The sequence below is a fragment of the Gymnogyps californianus genome, chromosome 2, assembly GCF_018139145.2.
Source record: "Gymnogyps californianus isolate 813 chromosome 2, ASM1813914v2, whole genome shotgun sequence".
Taxonomy (NCBI): domain Eukaryota; kingdom Metazoa; phylum Chordata; class Aves; order Accipitriformes; family Cathartidae; genus Gymnogyps; species Gymnogyps californianus.
The window spans coordinates 117,512,092-117,528,505 of record NC_059472.1 but is presented as its reverse complement, the minus strand read 5'-3'; the positions used below and the strand labels follow the sequence as shown (position 1 = coordinate 117,528,505).

The 16,414-nt window shown below is 39.6% G+C and overlaps 1 protein-coding gene across 4 annotated transcripts in view; it reads left to right on the top strand.

Moving 5' to 3' along the window:
• The first annotated feature begins 5,076 nt into the window (after positions 1–5,076).
• Positions 5,077–16,414, top strand: part of LARS2 (leucyl-tRNA synthetase 2, mitochondrial) — a 92,509-nt gene continuing 81,171 nt past the window's right edge. For 2 of the 4 annotated variants that reach the window (XM_050892786.1, XM_050892789.1), the window contains exons 1-3: positions 5,077–5,141; positions 7,897–8,147; positions 9,973–10,101. In XM_050892786.1, the coding sequence (XP_050748743.1) occupies positions 7,914–8,147; positions 9,973–10,101 (363 nt within the window). In that variant the 5' untranslated portion in view covers positions 5,077–5,141; positions 7,897–7,913. Of the gene's footprint in view, positions 5,142–5,612; positions 5,631–7,896; positions 8,148–9,972; positions 10,102–16,414 lie in introns of those variants that run through there. The other 2 variants (XM_050892787.1, XM_050892788.1) reach the window with 2 other exon arrangements.

The window sequence follows — 16,414 nt, the reverse complement described above, 5'->3', positions numbered from 1 at the left end:
TTGCTGACTTCTTATTTAGCTGATCTCTTCTTCCATTGACACATTGTGTAAGTTCTTCATTTTGCAAAACCAAGGAATGACGAACCTGTGTTGGTCTGGATGACAAGAGCCTCCTCTCTCATCAAGGCCAGTTGCCCGCTGGAGCAGGCATCAACTGTATCATGCAATACCTGTTATGAGCAGGTTAAGCTCCACCCCTAGTAATGTGACCGGTCTTGCCCAAATCCATTCCTTTCTATCCTAAAAGTGTAACTCTACCTCTTCTATCTGTTTCAGGAGTTTATTCTTCCATTACCACAATATTTGAGGGCTTTTAAAATAAAATCTATTGCAAAAATGAAGCTTCTATTGATCGTCACGGGGTCACTCAGAATTCTTCCCTTTGAGATCTAGGCTCAGATGGTGGACATGGCTTTGAGAAGGTTTTTTTTTTTCATTTAGTCTATAAATTTCTTGCTTTTTCATATTCTCAAGTGCTATTCTTCACATCCCTGCAATCCAATCACCTGCATTTTTTATCTGACCTTGTGTTTTAAAGCAAAAACACTAAATACATGTATATGTAAACAAAGGCAAAATGAAACTCAGAAGCAAAAGCCACTCTAAAGGAGTTTAATGGAAAAAAACAAGCAAACTCTTTAATTACATGAAATGGGGCTGGCATTTGAAGTATGCAGGCAATAAAAATTATTTTGTATTCCAAATGCTGGTTTTTAATCTTCTTTTTGTAGGAGGCTGGAAAAATACTAGTCATGTTGTTGATGTAGGAGCAAAAGAGCAATGCCGGGAAACACAAGCATCAATTCTGGTAACTATCAGCAAAGGCAAAATTATACTTGTACGGAAATCTGGGAAGCATGTCTATTTAAGTGACAGACAACTGGGGCACTTCTGCACATTTCCCATACAGGAACTAATGAATTACCTAACTACTTAATCATCTCCAGGCTTTGTGTTGATTAACAAAAATGCCAACAAACAAGTTAGTGTAAAGTCTAAAAAAGAAAACAGGGGAATATCAGCCTTATGGAAAATAGTTTACTACTGAGGTTATTATTAAGTCAAATACAAATGTCATTATATCATTAATTTCCCATAGTGAAAGGACACTGCGCAAACAGCCCAGATTAACAAGCGAAACCCACATGGGGAAGGTGGGGATCACGGGAGACTGGGGTAGGTCCCCTGTTTGGAGTCTGAGGATCTCTTGTATTCATCCCGTTACAATACACCCCACCATTTGTGGGGTTCATAGTTTGATATTTTGGCTTAAGCCCCTGGCACATCTGGACGCTCTTGAATGTAGACATTAAAGAACAAAGCAGAGGCATAGTAGCCTCTAAGCTCTCTGTAATTTTCAGCAATATCTCAAGCTCCCTCTCATTTAAAAAGAGCGTAATTGCCCCTGGTCATTTTCTCCGACTCTTTTTCTGTTTGTCATACATATAGCAGGTGAATTACCTTCCTTTCACAACCTGGCCAACCTTACACCCATCCAAACACACAGACAGGGCACAGCAGACAGGAAAATCTGACCTCCCGTTGCTGGATGAGGAAAATATCTCAGAGAGGTTAGCAGACTTGGATGGGACCACAGAAAAAAGTCAGTATCAGACTTTGGAGGAAAGCTTTGGTGTGCTTTTGGCTGTCCTCTTCACACCACGGGACAATCACTCATTGCCATTTCTGGGACTTACTGCTGACATGGGATCTTGGTGTTTTTAAAACAGTGATGCCAAACAATTAGTGCTTAATAGACAGGCAACTCACTACTACTCTTACCACGAATAAGCCAATAAACAAACCCAAATGCCAAGTAACAGTGTATACCTGCATTGTTTTTGATCTTCATGGATTATCATACTACTCAAAATACCTTTGCTCTTCTTTCCTTCTGAGTATGCTTCTGGTTGGTCTCAGTTTTTCTCACCTAGTTTTAATGTCTGTTTACAGATAATCTTGCACCTTGTTTAGCCTCATCTGATACTGGCTGCCTGCCTTGCTATCAGAATCCAGGCAGCACAATAAGCTTCAATAAAATCAATGAGAAAGTGACACAAATTAAGAGTTCAATATATTCTCAGAGTAAGTTCCCAGTAGTATCTTGACAGAAGTCATCTTCTACATGTCCTGAAGTAATACACAATTCAAACCTGTGTCAAATGTACTTGGCTTGTTATTGTTAGCAGCTAATCAAAATCATACGAGCAAGTCCTCCCAGAAGAAAATAAGGAATAACAGAAAATTATATTCTTTGTTTTTTAATTTTTCTCCAGTTTATCTTTTGGAAATAGTGGGTGCACAGTGGCACCTATAGCCAAGACTTGGCACAATACTGTGCCTCCACCTGTTTATAAACCCCTCCAGCAGTACCCATTTCAGCAGTATCACAAGCTACGTCTGACTTCAACCAAGCCCAGTTTGGGTCGTTGCATAATATGGCGAACAGAGAAGTGCTGGAGGCTCCACATGGGCCCAAACCTGAGTGCTCCCAAGGTATGGCAGGTCTGCATTTGTGTATAGCATCCATCTAACTTCCTTGGAAGCATTTAAGATTGTGATTAATTTAGTATTAATCTAAACAGATTATCCTCAGCTTCAAGCAAATGAAATACATAAGTAGATTGTGAGGATGAGAAAGCAATATTTTAGTGAAATGAACGGATTAAAAAGATAAGACAAAGGTCTGACTACTCAATCAGCTATAATCTTGATGGCAGGCCTTGAGAAATATAGGTCAATATGTTTAATGTTAGATACTTCAGCAGTCCAGAGATTGAAATGTATTTTAAAAAATCATAATTCTAAATTTGAGGCAGTGATTGGACTTTCAAAATGTTTTCAAGACAACATAAAATAATTCTCTTGTTATTTTGCTACCTCCGCTCACTCCGAGCTCTACCACGTTGTCCCCAGTTGAGGTGAAGGGCACTATACACACAAAGTAAAGAGGTTTTTATTTGCAAGCAAGGACAGCCAGCTCTTCCACATCAGGTCCCTTCTCTTTGAAAGTGGGAACCTCTCAGGCTCCTGAGCTGAATCCAACAGGGATCACGAATCAGAGCTGTGAGCTGCACAGCCCACCATACAAATGAAAACTAAATTCAACAAGGGTTCATCTTAACAGGCCAAGCAGGGGCTGGGTACACTGCTCACTCATCTGTCTCTCCTTAGCAGGCAGTAATCCCTACAGAGAGCAGCCAGTGAGCAGGGACACAAGCCCTCAAATGGCTCTATGTGAATCAGGAGAGTGCAGGGGCCAGGGCCAGTGTGAGGGAAATCATCCTTTGAGGTGAAAACATGTCCCAGCTGGTCACGAGCTCTTGTTTATCCTGGGGAAGGGTTACAGCCGAGGACTGCACTGCACACCACATGCTGCCCCCACACCACAAAATGCCCCGTCCTCCCCCAGACCAGGAACTTGCACGGCAGCTCAGAGGGAGATTTGGGATGAGAAGGTCTGTTAGACCAAAGTCACCATTGCTTGCTGAAAGGGAGATCAACAGGAAAGCAAATTAAAATTATGCACACAGTCCTGGTGAAACTGTACTAGTTTATAAGCAGGGTAAGCATCACAGCTGTTCTCGGTTCATTTTTCCGTGAAAAGGTTATAATTTAAGCATACCTGATAGGTACACATAACCGAGCAGAAAGCTTATACTCAGTAAATACTTATTTTTAGTCACATAAGAGGCTCCTATCTCCAGAGTACAAAAAGGTTCACTTCACTGTAGGCATTGCATTGCATAAACAGAATGTGTTGGTTTAAACTCTGCTGGAAACACAACAGTGAAGAAAAAGGTTTAAAAATTAAAAGAATCAACAGTTGCCAGCAGCAAAAGGGCACAATTCACAGGAAAAAAATAATGTATTTCTTGTTCCTTGGAGGCTACTACAAGCTACTTGCAGTAATTAAAAACAATTCTGAATTGTACAGTGTTGACAACAGGGTAAGATGTTGTTTTCCAGCCAGAGGTAGAATTAATTATGCTGCTCTAGATTGTCTTTATTGACTTCTGCTTTTTTTTCTCATTAGCCAAAAAGACATCACAAAACAACTATTGGCTTTATTTCAGAATCTGCCTCTTAAAAAAAAAAATACAGAAGGAAAATAAAATTATTGAAAACAAAATGCTACTGAAATCTAGCCCTAAACTGTATGGTCATGTTACAGAATATCTGTATATGCTGTGGAGGTGAGAAAATTAATCAAACACTGTGCAACTTCTACAGAGATTCAATCTCGGTTAATCTTTTTATTTACTGTTGATCTCCTAGGTTTGCATGTTAAATATCTGAAATACAAAGTTATAGTGACAAATTCAGCCTCACGTTGCCCAGCGCAAGATCCTTCAGACCCTTAGGAGTGCTCTTACGCGTTCCTCAGGTGACTACCTTGCTTTTATCCTCCGTCCTCCTCATCAAACACCTACTGAAACGTCTGCAGGACTGAGGGGCTGAGGACTTCAGAGCTACCAGGCCGCCATTCCCAAGGCAAAGACTGCGATCTTGGTAAGCCCTTCTAACGTATAAATGCAGTGCACGTACTCTGTCTGAGGCGGGGTGCTGTTTGGTCTCCTAAAATACATACCTGTACCCAAAGCCATTAATTAAAACGGTTGCTACCTACCTCTAGTAGGTTAGTAACTGTCTATCACTGTTGAAATTCAACTTTTGCCCTAGATTTTGCAGGGCAAGTTTTCCACGCAGGCTCCGAGGGGGTCCCGCCTAAGCAGGCACGGCACCCGGCTGGCCTTCGGAAAGGCTGCCGTGTCAGAGGGCCACGCTTCCCTCCCACTCTGCCTCCTGTGAGGCTCAGGGCTTAGAAACATGGGGAATTTCCTGCAGGTTTTTCGGCTTTCAGACAGTTTGGTCCGGGCTGAGGGACCGGACCGGGCCGGGCCGCGCCGGGCTCAGCTCCAACCCATCCCGGGGCTCCCCTCGCCCCCGCGGAGAGAAGCGACTCAGCAGCACTGCCCCCCCCGCAGGGGACGGTGCCCCGCGGCGCATGCGCGAGAGGCGGGGCGCAGGCAGCACATGCGCCGCGCCGGCCGCCCGCGCCAAACACGAGACCAAGATGGTGGCGCCCAGGGCGAGGAAGGGAAGCTGAGGGCGCGTGAGGCGTGGGCTCCCGCGCGCAGGTAACGGTCCCCCAAGCGGCGGGCGCGAGCGCGAGGCTCGCCTCCTCTCAGGCCAACGGCTCTAACTGCCGCCTGTCTCTGCTCCTCCTCACGCTCACCCTCGGGCGGCCTTTGCCTCCGGTGCTTGCAACCGTGCGCCCTCCGCGCTTCCCCTCGCCGGCTCCATTAGTCTCGCTGTCCCCGCGGCAGCCCCTCGCAGCCGGCTCTGCCAGCGGCCCTGTGCCCCACAGTACCCCTCCTTGAGTCTCCCGCCCCGCCGTGACTGCTCTCCCCCTCGCTCTTCCCCGCCGAGAAGCTCTCCCGCTCTTCCCTCCGCTCTTCTCCCCTGCTCCCGTGCCTGTTTCTCCAGCAGCAGGCCACCCCGACAGGGCTTTTGCTAATAAACTGCAGGGGGGGGAAAAATGTAGGAAGATTTTTGTTTTCTTTTTTTAATTCCAATTTGAGCTGCAAGGAAAAGAAAGGAATTTGACTGCCTGCCTCAGTTGCAGGGTGAGTGAAATGTGCTGGTCCTTACCAAACAACTTTCAGTACCTTAATTTAGTAAAGGCCTCCTCTCCTGTGTGTTTATTGCATCTTTCCAAAGCAGGGTCTCAACCTTTGTTCCTCCATCAGTCCAGCCCCTTCTTCCTTTCTTGGCACACATGCCTGAGTTGGACAGTTTTGCCTTATAACCTGCTTTTTCGAAGACCTACAGAGCACTGGGCTGGGATGCCCTTAACTGGGGCAGGGAGGGGCACCCATCTTGTCCTAGTCCCATGCACGCAAGCCTGGAAAGGCAAAACCACTTAGTGCCATGTCTTTTGCATTTGGTTATCCTCTGTGCTACACGTCCTTGCTTGGCCCAACGCATGACTTGCTGATCATCGCATCTTGTGCATGAGGGGGTCTGGGAGCAGGAAAGAGACTGCAGATCTCTTTCTCATCCTGGAAGTCCGTGTGTTTTAAATGAGCTTTGCTCTAATGCTGTGTGAGCTAGGCTGCAGCCCCTTTTCCACTCGCATCCACTGCTCTGACCCCTGCTCACGGGACCTGTAGGGCCTGAGGTCACCCAAACGTGCCCTGGCAGGCGTGACATTGGCAGGTGGGCTTCTCTTGAGCTGCGTGCAGGCGCGGGGTCTAGCTGGTGTCTTTTCTGTCTCCCTTCAGTGAAGGATTCACATGTATATAACTGTTGTGTTTTAAAATACATATTTTGTAAATCAGCAATGCTGAAAGTGGCCTGCCATAAGGAAGTGCTCCTTTCTGTTGTAAAATGAAGTAATAGACAGAAGATATAAGTAATAGGGAAATAATAAAAAATAAGCAAAACAGTGAAGTACTGAAATGTTCTTGCTAATTTTGAGCTGAATGAATAAGTGTAAGGTTATGGAGGGGGAGAAATTAGGTGTCTCCTGAATAACTCATGTGCACCTGCACCGGGAATCCTGAGTTCAGTCCTGGATTTGTTATTACTACAAATGAGAGAGATTTTAGAATTTAGCAGCAAAAAATTCAAAGCACCGGCATGACGTATGTAAATGAAAAAATGTTTAAAAGAGCCTGCTTGATAAGTAAGAGAGAAAAGGTGCAATTCTGTAGATATGTAATGAGACAGGCAATAAGGGCTTATGTACGCATATGTGGTGAACGGTAAGGAAGTATAACTCCCACTAGCTTACTGGGGACCTAATTTAGGTGGTGTAGCAATTATTTCTACTGATAATGTTGCTATCATATGGGAGATACATAAATAAAACTGTTTGTTGTACAGAGTTTCTCTACATAGAGATTTTACTGATGTAACTCTGCAGGAAAAATAATGAACTGACTGAAACAGCTGGCTTGATACAACAGTCAAGTGTATAAGCCAGAATTTGAAAAAAAACCCCAACCATAGAGGATAGGAAATATTGATGTAAATAAAGAAACAAGTTTTTTAAAAAAGGAATTAGGGGTGAAGATGAGGAAGAAATCTCGGGGGGGGGGGGGTTAATGCCATATTTCCTATTGTAGGAAGTAAAGTCAGTAAATATCTTATTGAGACCAATCCCGAACATGTGGACTATTTGATCTTTCTCACATCTGAGTAGTTTTATTTTAGAAGACTCACTCTAAAGTATATGAGGAGTTCTTTTAACTGGATTTTTAGTTGAAAGAGAACTGGATCGCTTTACTTGCTTGACTTGTTAAATTATATCTTGTCTGAACAGTATAAGTTTCTCATGTAGTTCTTGCAGGAAACTATACTGACGAGGAAGCCCTTAGCAAAATAGTCAATTTAGAATGTCTAGTTGAAATCTACTAATTATAGTCATCCTCCCCCATCTCTTTTCAGTGATGACAAATTCAGTAGTTTTACAGGATAATTTCATCCAACTTCCTCTTCTCCCTATTTCATTCTAAATTTTTACTAACGCCCTGTTAGCCATTTTCTTCTGTTCAGGCAACTGAGCTTCTTGAACCTTTGATTGACCGATCCTGCTTTTATGGGAGATTGAATGCAAGAATTGTATCTTATTAGAGAAGAAATCTAACAGAACAGTTTTGTTCCATGCAAGGGCCACAGTTAGTTCTCTTGGCTAAAAAATAAATGCTTTTGTAATTCAAACACATGGGAATAAAATGCAAGTACCATGGAAAACAGCCAAGTAATCTAAATCAAGCTAAAATATGTTTCATAGCTACCAAATAGCTACCAAATTTCTGTATAATCATAATAACCACCAAATTCCTGTTATACATTGTAGACTGAAATACTTGTTTTTGTCTTTTTCAGATATCATAACCTTAAGAATGCAGTCGGTTTGTCAGAGAGTTGGCACTTGTTCCTCATGTTTGAAGAGACAACTAAATGGCTTCCTGGGATTAGTTAAATGTAAGAGAAGACCGGTTCCTGCGTGTGTCAAAACTATTTACAGTGAGACGGGGAAATGGGAAAAGAGCTATGGGTTGGAGACAAGAAAAAGAGTTGAAAATTGGTGGCTCCCAAGAATAAAGGAACAGTTCTGCAGAATTTCAGAAACTGATGTAAGCATTATGAGAAATTTGGAAATTACATGTTTGATATTTTTGTTTTCTCAGAATGAAATTCATTGAAACTTACTTAGTACAGTTGGATCAGTATGATGAGATATATATTACATTTCAAGGGAAAATACTTTTATATGATAGTAGATTATTAAAAACAGTTGATGAAATAGGTGGAAAAATAATAAAAAAATTTCGAGGAAAAACATGCTGATAAGCAAAGTATGAACTTGTAAATTTAGGAAATGTTTAAGTAATCAATTCTTTGTTCATATATTGTACCACATTTAGGAATTAATTATTTAGAGTATTAAAAGAAACATCTTCTAAGTTCGTAACTTTTGTAAACAATTTTCTCAAGATCTTGTTCCCAATGGTTATGACAAATCTATTACACTACACACTGTGACTCATTAAAAATCTATGTTAAGGGAAGATGATTTTTTAAGAGTATTTTCTGGTTTACACTGTCTTAGGAATAATGAGTGACTTGCAGGAAAAAAAAGTTCCCATGCAATAAAAGATCTTGAAAACAATGGTAATCTCGGTCTCTGACTCTTTTTGCCTCCACAATTATGCTCAGTCACATAGGTATAAAAACATTTTTATGCCCCTTCATGTTTGTTTGTTCTTCTTTCCTAAAATGTGCCCCCTCTCCAACAAAAATTTGATTCTGTCGGAGTGTCAAACAGAGAAAAGGGGCTTGCTTTTTCTGAGGAAGAAAACTGAGATGAAAATGGTGTGCATGCATACATGTAGCAGGGAAAGCGGTCTTTAATATCTGACAATACATGTATGCATAAGTATCATATATATATATCATACATATGCTAAGTTCTGAATTGTATTTTTAATGATACATTTGTTTTATCCTTACAGTTCAAGTAGATATAATAACGTCTCATATTAAGAGGCAAATAGTATATAGTGCTGCCATGAAGTATTCAGATTATTTCTAATTTTGCTATTATTGGACAAAAGTGATAAAGAAGTAGTATTTGATAAATATGAATAGAGTTTTCTTCAGAATAGCAAAAGCTTCCCATAATTTTTTTTTCATTGTTAACATAAGAAAGATAATGTAGGAACTTATCAAGCATGTATCGATGATAAATTCAATGGTAATCAAGATGTATGAGGAATAATTTATGTGAGAGATAATGTTTGATTTCCTTGTAACTTTTGTCAATTTACTCAAACCTAACTAAATGAAATTTTTACTTTCTTTTCACTATGCAAAATACTGCTTGTAAGATGTCTTTGGATCTGAATATATGTAGTGGAACTGAACAGTTTCACTTCAGTGTATGTTCATGCAATTGCAAATGATTGAGTTAGTGAGTTACTGCAGTTCAGCTGACAAAAAGCAACTGCCCAGGAGTGAGTTCCATGTTTGTTGTAAATACAAAGTAAAACACTTATTTAAGCTGTTAAGAGGATAATTTAATCTGTCATGTTTTCATTTTTTGGTGGGACAAATTAGGAGTGCATAGACCATCAGTTATAGATGCGATGGTAGGGAATGGTGATGTGTTAAGCTGCAGTTATGTTAATATATCTTTTGTTGAGTAAAAGTTAACATAATTTTCAAGTGCCGTATAAATATCAATATAAATTGATGAGATGGCAGCAAAGTCTGGTAAAACATCTCCATTTACAGCCCCAAAGAGTTTGAGCCGATGAACTTTGTCAGTGCTCACTTGGATCAGTTCCAGCAGAACCTTGTTTCTCTTCCTGGTACCGTGTAGTTTATAATGTGCACATGTATTTATTCAAGTGAAATGCTAACCCATGTAGTTACAACTTTCTAAAAATTTCTTTCTAGAAATCAAGACCAAAATTTTATGTGCTTTCTATGTTCCCATATCCTTCTGGAAAGCTTCACATGGGCCATGTTCGTGTCTACACCATCAGTGATGCAGTAGCTCGGTTCCAGAAAATGAGAGGGATGCAGGTAAGAAAAGATTGCCAGTAGGACTGGGTGTTTTTTTGATGTTTTAATATCATAATTGGTCAGGAAATCAGTATTTTCCAAAATCCGTGAAGGTGAAGGTTTAGTTGGAATATATGCTACAGATGCATAGATAATGACCTGTGGAGCTTTGAATATTGAAATCTGAGACTTTTTTAAAAACAGGCGGCGTTCAGAACTCACTGTTGATAACAAATTGTTAGAAGCTATCTCAAATGATACAGCCAATGCTGTATCAGCTACCTGAATCTATTGGTGCACGGCACAGTGTCGCTGAGACGTGTGGGCCACACCGTTTCTATGAGAGGAGACTGAAGACTCTGCTGCTGTCTGGGTGGGACCATGGGGGAGGAGAAGCTATAGCTGGCAGGAGAAAACTGAGGCACCACAGAAGTCAACTCCTTTCACCTCTTCTGCTCCTGAGAACTGGCTGATGTCCTTTGTCAGGCTCAGAGGGACATCCTGCTCCTCTGTGCCAGCTGGGAGGGAAACCTGTTCTCATGACTGCTTCAAGTCAGATGAACAGGGTCATGTCACATGTCACATCATGTGGGTGTAACTGTAGAAGTTAAGGGATAACTAACTGTAGAAAACCAAGGGGTCTGTAGTGGCTGACCCCTTGGCTTGCCTATTTCAGCCTTGCTCATACATACAAAACGCTGTCTTCTGAAGGTGCAAGGCTATGAGGTAGGCTAAGACTAACTTACTTTCTGCATCTGCAAGGAGAAATCCCACTTTCCCTTCCGCGTTCCTCTGTTTCCCAGTCCGCCCCATGTCTGCCGTCATTTCTTCCTCGCTCCTTTTTCTCCGGTAGGTGGAAGGTGTAGCTGAGAGCCTAGTCCCTGCAGTCTACAGGTGGGATCCTAATTGGCTTTCTGCAGTAGAGGCTAGCGGCTAAAATTTGAAGGATGTAAGGAAGGTCTGGGAGAATTGTGGCCTGAGTGACAACCATATTAAGGAGGAAGAAGACATTTGGTAGGGGGAAAATGTTAAGAATCTGGGAAACAGCAGGAAGGAGGAATATGGAAAGAGAATACCCAATTTTGGGGTAGGGAACAAAAGGAAAGAAATAGCCATAGGCAAGAATCTAGGATGAGACTCAGAAAGGAATTCTGTCTAATGTACGAGAGAGAAGGAGCAGCTCAAGAATATAGGAATCAAAACCTCAAAAGAGTACAAAGAAGATGAAATGGAGAAATAAATGTTGGTTGCTGGTTGTGGTACTAAGTGCAATTTCCTTGCTACAAGTGCTGTAGAAGTGTAGCATTTCCTGGATTTATCACCATCCATGAGACTCCTAAAGGTATTGTCACTGAATTATTCAGTGTGCTGCCTTTCCAAATACTACATATTTTATGCCAATGATAAACATACCATGCACTGAGTATGTGCTGCTGCTTTACAGAAATGCATTCTCATGTGTTTAAAATTACAGGAAAGAGAAATAACTGCCTTAGACTTTAAATGAGAAAAAACCCCCAATGTCTGTTGTGGCAATCTTCTGTAACTCCTCTGAATGACCAGAACTTGGATCTCACTAAAAAAATTGAGCTAACTAGGCTCTTGAAGGGACTTTTGCTTCTTGCTTGATGTTAAGACCACTGGAGATGTCGTTTCAGGACATAGCTCATCTCTCATCAATAACAGTGGAGATATCCACTAAGTTTCTATTCAGAAAGATGAAAACTTGCTTCCTCTTGTACTAGCTAAAATAAAGTGAAAATAATTGTCTACATCCAGTAGGATGCTGTAGGTGTTAACTTTTGAATACAAGGGAAGTAAGCACCTTTAGTAGAAACCTTTGGAGAAAATGAAAGGAGGATGTAATTGCAATGAAATACAAGAGCCACTGTGAAAGCAAGTTTTTATTTCCACGATTGCCTATTTTCTTCCAGAAAAGTTTTGAAAGTCTTTTAAAGTTTTTAAATTTTGCATTTCAGCTTATTTTTATATTTCATGTAAAAATGACTTTGAAGGATATTAGAGTGCCTGTAGAACATGCTGAATTTCTATAAATACGTGTATCTTCTGTTGTGTTAACCACTTTGAACATCTATTTATGACTAAAGGTGGGCAGCCAAAGAATTTAGCCTTCATGTACGACTAAGAGACATTAAATGATTTCCTGAGTATGTCAGACTAAGAGCTATTGTGTTAGTGATGTACATTAACTTGCTGGAACTTATATTTACCTTAAAAAACCTTTTCTTTATTAGCCATGCTAATTTCTCCATCACTTAGAATTAAAATCTTTATAATTGATTTTCTCCTCGCAGTTAATTTGTCAGCCTCTAGTTGTTTTCTCTGGCCATTGTCGCAGTTGTACAATCTGTTAAAGATTTCTTTATTGTGACGGTTGTAGGCTATGACATGGTTATGTCTTATCATACATAAAATTTGATATTCCCAAGAAAAATGTTTTTCCCTGTATTCAGAGAATTACTGGAATTCTTCAATACATAAAAAGAAAGAATGCTTTAGAAACAAAAAATGTTAGTATGAATAATTTTGAAGTTATTCTATTGATTTTTTTTCTCCCCCCCCCCCCCCCCCCCCCTTCTTTTTTCTGTCTGGAAATTCAGCTTTAATATTGCATGTTTGAAAGTTCAGGGGCTGTTAATTTTTCCCAAGTCAAAATTCTAAGTAGAAGTGAATGCATTTCAGGTATTCAAGGCAAGTTTAGGATAAGATTTTTGAGTAGTAATGTTGTTTAAACCTTGCTTCCATCATTTCCAAACTAAAAAAAAGGAAGTCATTGAAAATAATCTTAGGAACTATATCTTTACATACAGATGGAGAACTGACCCTGGTTAGCAAGTCATAAAACTGTGCTAGAAGCAATACAGGTAGGTTCAAAGTGTTTGTAAGGCAACAAGGAATGATGGGCTGTTACCATGAAAAATACAGGCAAAAACAGTTCCTAGGGAAAACTTCAGACTACAATGTATATTTGCTGTCTAATAAACAGTGAGGGAAAATATCAGGGAAAATGTATATGGTGTGTACACAATTGACTAGTATGTATGGTTGAGTAACAGAGTAAGGTATGTTGAATAAGGTGGAGATATTTTTCTTAGAGAATGCCTTCATGAGGAAATAGTAAATTAGTTTCATATTGATTTAATCTGAACAGGCAAGAATTGGCTTATTTGTTGTAGTACTTAAGTAAGGATAAGCTTGAATGCCTTTACACAGGGATTAGAGCTCCTTTAGTAAGTTGGAACCATTCTTTGGAATGCGTTCATGTAATTTCTTCATATTGGAGGTAGTTTGAAATCTTAACTGGGAAAATGTTAAATCATTTGGATGCTGGTTTTTTGTTTTTCTAAAATGGAACATTAGTATTTCATTTTTCTAGCTGGATAGGATCTGATTTTGTTTCGATTAAAATATTCTAGAGAGGTAATACGCACTGAAATCTACTGATATTTGCCAGAACCCTGTGCCTCACCAGCATTGTAAGTGGGAAAATACATATTTGTTGATCTTCTTTTTCCCCCTTGTTTTTGGAAGAACTACTGCTTCAACATAAAGCCGTAGATTATATTGGTGACTAATGACACTGAAAATGGGCAATCAAACAGATTACCTAATGAGCAGCAGCCTTTTTTGCAATACGTGACTAGCTGGTCATTTATTAAATGGTGGGCGGGGTGGGATTTAATGCAAGTATAACATCGCGATAGGCAGTCACTTTTTCAATGTACTGATGAGTGAGAAGCTTTGCAGAGTTTTCAGTAGGGGGTGCATGAATGTGTGTATTGCAGTACAGAGGTAATCACCAGAGTTGTGTCGATACGGGGCTAGCACGTTGATTGTGCTGATACGTGACAAAGTCCCGTTTGTTTTACCTGAAATCTGACCAGTGATGCATTGTCTTGTTCCAAGACTCTTCAAGGACCTGTAGACAATGCATGGGAAACAAACTCTGTCATGCACTTGGATTGTGTTGCTGGGTAAATGATTTGTAGAGTATGTCTGTTGTAAGATAACTTGTTTACATTCTAATTACTGAAGATGAAGTTTGAAGTCTTTGCATGGGAACTGTAAACCATATAGACTACTTAGCATGAATGCACTGAGCTAGTCTCTTTCCAAAATGTGTTAAGGATAACATTTTTCTTGAAGTGCAATTAAAACAATTTTTGTGTATGGAGAGTTCTAGTCACAGATCTTATTACAAAAGTATTTCTTTAAAAATGCTATGAAAAAGTAATTTATGTATTTTAAATTACAAATTTGTATCTATTAATAAACCAAACCAGAACTATGATATCCAGTTTATGGTTGTGTTTTCTCCATGAATTTACATGCATGTTGTGAATTCAAATGTAGGAGTTTTGTAAGAAGTTAAGAGATTTCCTATTCATTATTTGAGAGTGCCATGGACAAATTATAGAGATATTCATGGTGATTTTCACCATGGCAGATTTCCAGTCTGCTGCTGCTTGAGGAAAAAGTATTTACCATTGCTTTATCATGCTATCATTACCATGTCTTTGATAAATTCCAAAGTGGATAATTTGTGCCTCTCAGGGGACTGAGAATAATTCCCTTAGCAGTCAGTAAACAGAGAGTGATTCAGTTCAATAATTCCTGTGATATCTTTTTAATAAAATTTTGAATTGAAATTGATACCACAGCGAGGCTGTCACATGTGTGAGTTGTGCAGAAATGAGAATGATCATTGGACAATTCAGGGTGAAATTCCTGTACACTAGGATCAGATTTCTTAATTTATATTTAACCTGCTCCTGATAGATGGGATTGGAATATTGTCAGTGATGGTTCCACAATATCCCCAAGTGACTTAAAGAGCGTTTTTGTTTTATCCAGAACATATTTTTTTTTTAATTGGATGTATTTTCATTAATTGTTTTCCCTTTCAGCAGTGAATATTAATACTCTTGAAATTGCAAAAGTGAATGATATTGAAGAAAGACAGGCAAGTCTAATTAAAACTTTATAATTAATTCATCAGTAGGATGAATTATTTCAATACAGTTCCATTTTCTGATCATCATTAGCTGCTATTCTCCACCATTTTTTTTGTTGAGGCTGTTGTGTCCTTTTGCCAGGTTATTTTCTGTGGTATAAACCAAGTGGAAAGTATTACGAGTATCCTATGTGAAATGTGAATTAAATCTTATTTAAATTTAATTTTCCAGTAGCAAGTACTGAAGGTGTTAATGAGCTTACTCTGTTTCATTTTGAAAGAAAAAGAGAAAACAAGATATTATTTTAAATGTAATTATGTTAGACAAGAATGTATGAGATTAAAGAGGCGAGACACCTTTGTTTTCTAAATGTTTGTGGTAGTGTGTGGACATAGAATAATTATTCATATTTTGTATCTTGTGAGAACAAGAAATAAATGAGAGCATTTTATAAGCAGAGTTATGTTTTGATCGAAACCTGTGTGGGTTGATTATTTTTTAATTTGAAAGTGCCTTATCAGAATGCTAATACGCAGCATTCTGTTGCAGAGAAGCATTGAAATAGTCCTTGCTAGAATGGTCAAAAATTCATTATTTTAATCTATTTCCAGGTGTGCCTTGTCTGCTTGGGGGTTTTTTTGGGGGGTGGTGGTGGTCATTTTTAGCTGTTGTGTAATGGTGTTTATTACGTAGTACACTTCAAAGACAATCTAGGCTGCATTCAGGTGGAGGTCTTGTATTTAAAATGTGTTGTTAATGTAATCTGTCGATTTACAAATCAGATTTTCAACGTGTTCAGCCTAATTGTAGGCGGCCAGTGGAAAGAGCAGCCGTCCTCTCCTTTCCCCTCTCCAACCGCACGTCCTTACTGTCTTACTTGTCTGTGGCTGCACAGTTGTGAGATCAAGTGCAAGGAGGATGACAGAAAGTTGCTGCTGGAGCCAGGAGTGTTTTCTGGCAGCTGGAACTCGTGACCACAGATTGCCTATTTTGTCAGCCTTTTTTGATTAGTTCATGTTGAATATGTCAGGGGGCTATAACTAGAGACAGGAATGTAGACTTTTCTGTATTGATTCAAATCACTAATCTGTCAGTGAGCCTCTTCATTTTGATTTTGGTTGTCTTCTCACACATTCTCTGAAATAAATACATTTATTTACAGGCATTTTTGACACTGATTCTGCTGTCTTTCTTAAAATTTAGAATGCATTGATCTGAATGTAAGAAAGATATGTCAGCTCCCTGGTCATAGTTTTGAGACATACTAAGCACATCAGGAGAGCAAACAAGTTGTTTCCTTACAAACATTAAGGAAAATTCACTGAATCGTCTGTCCTAGTTATGTTGACAGAGGCATA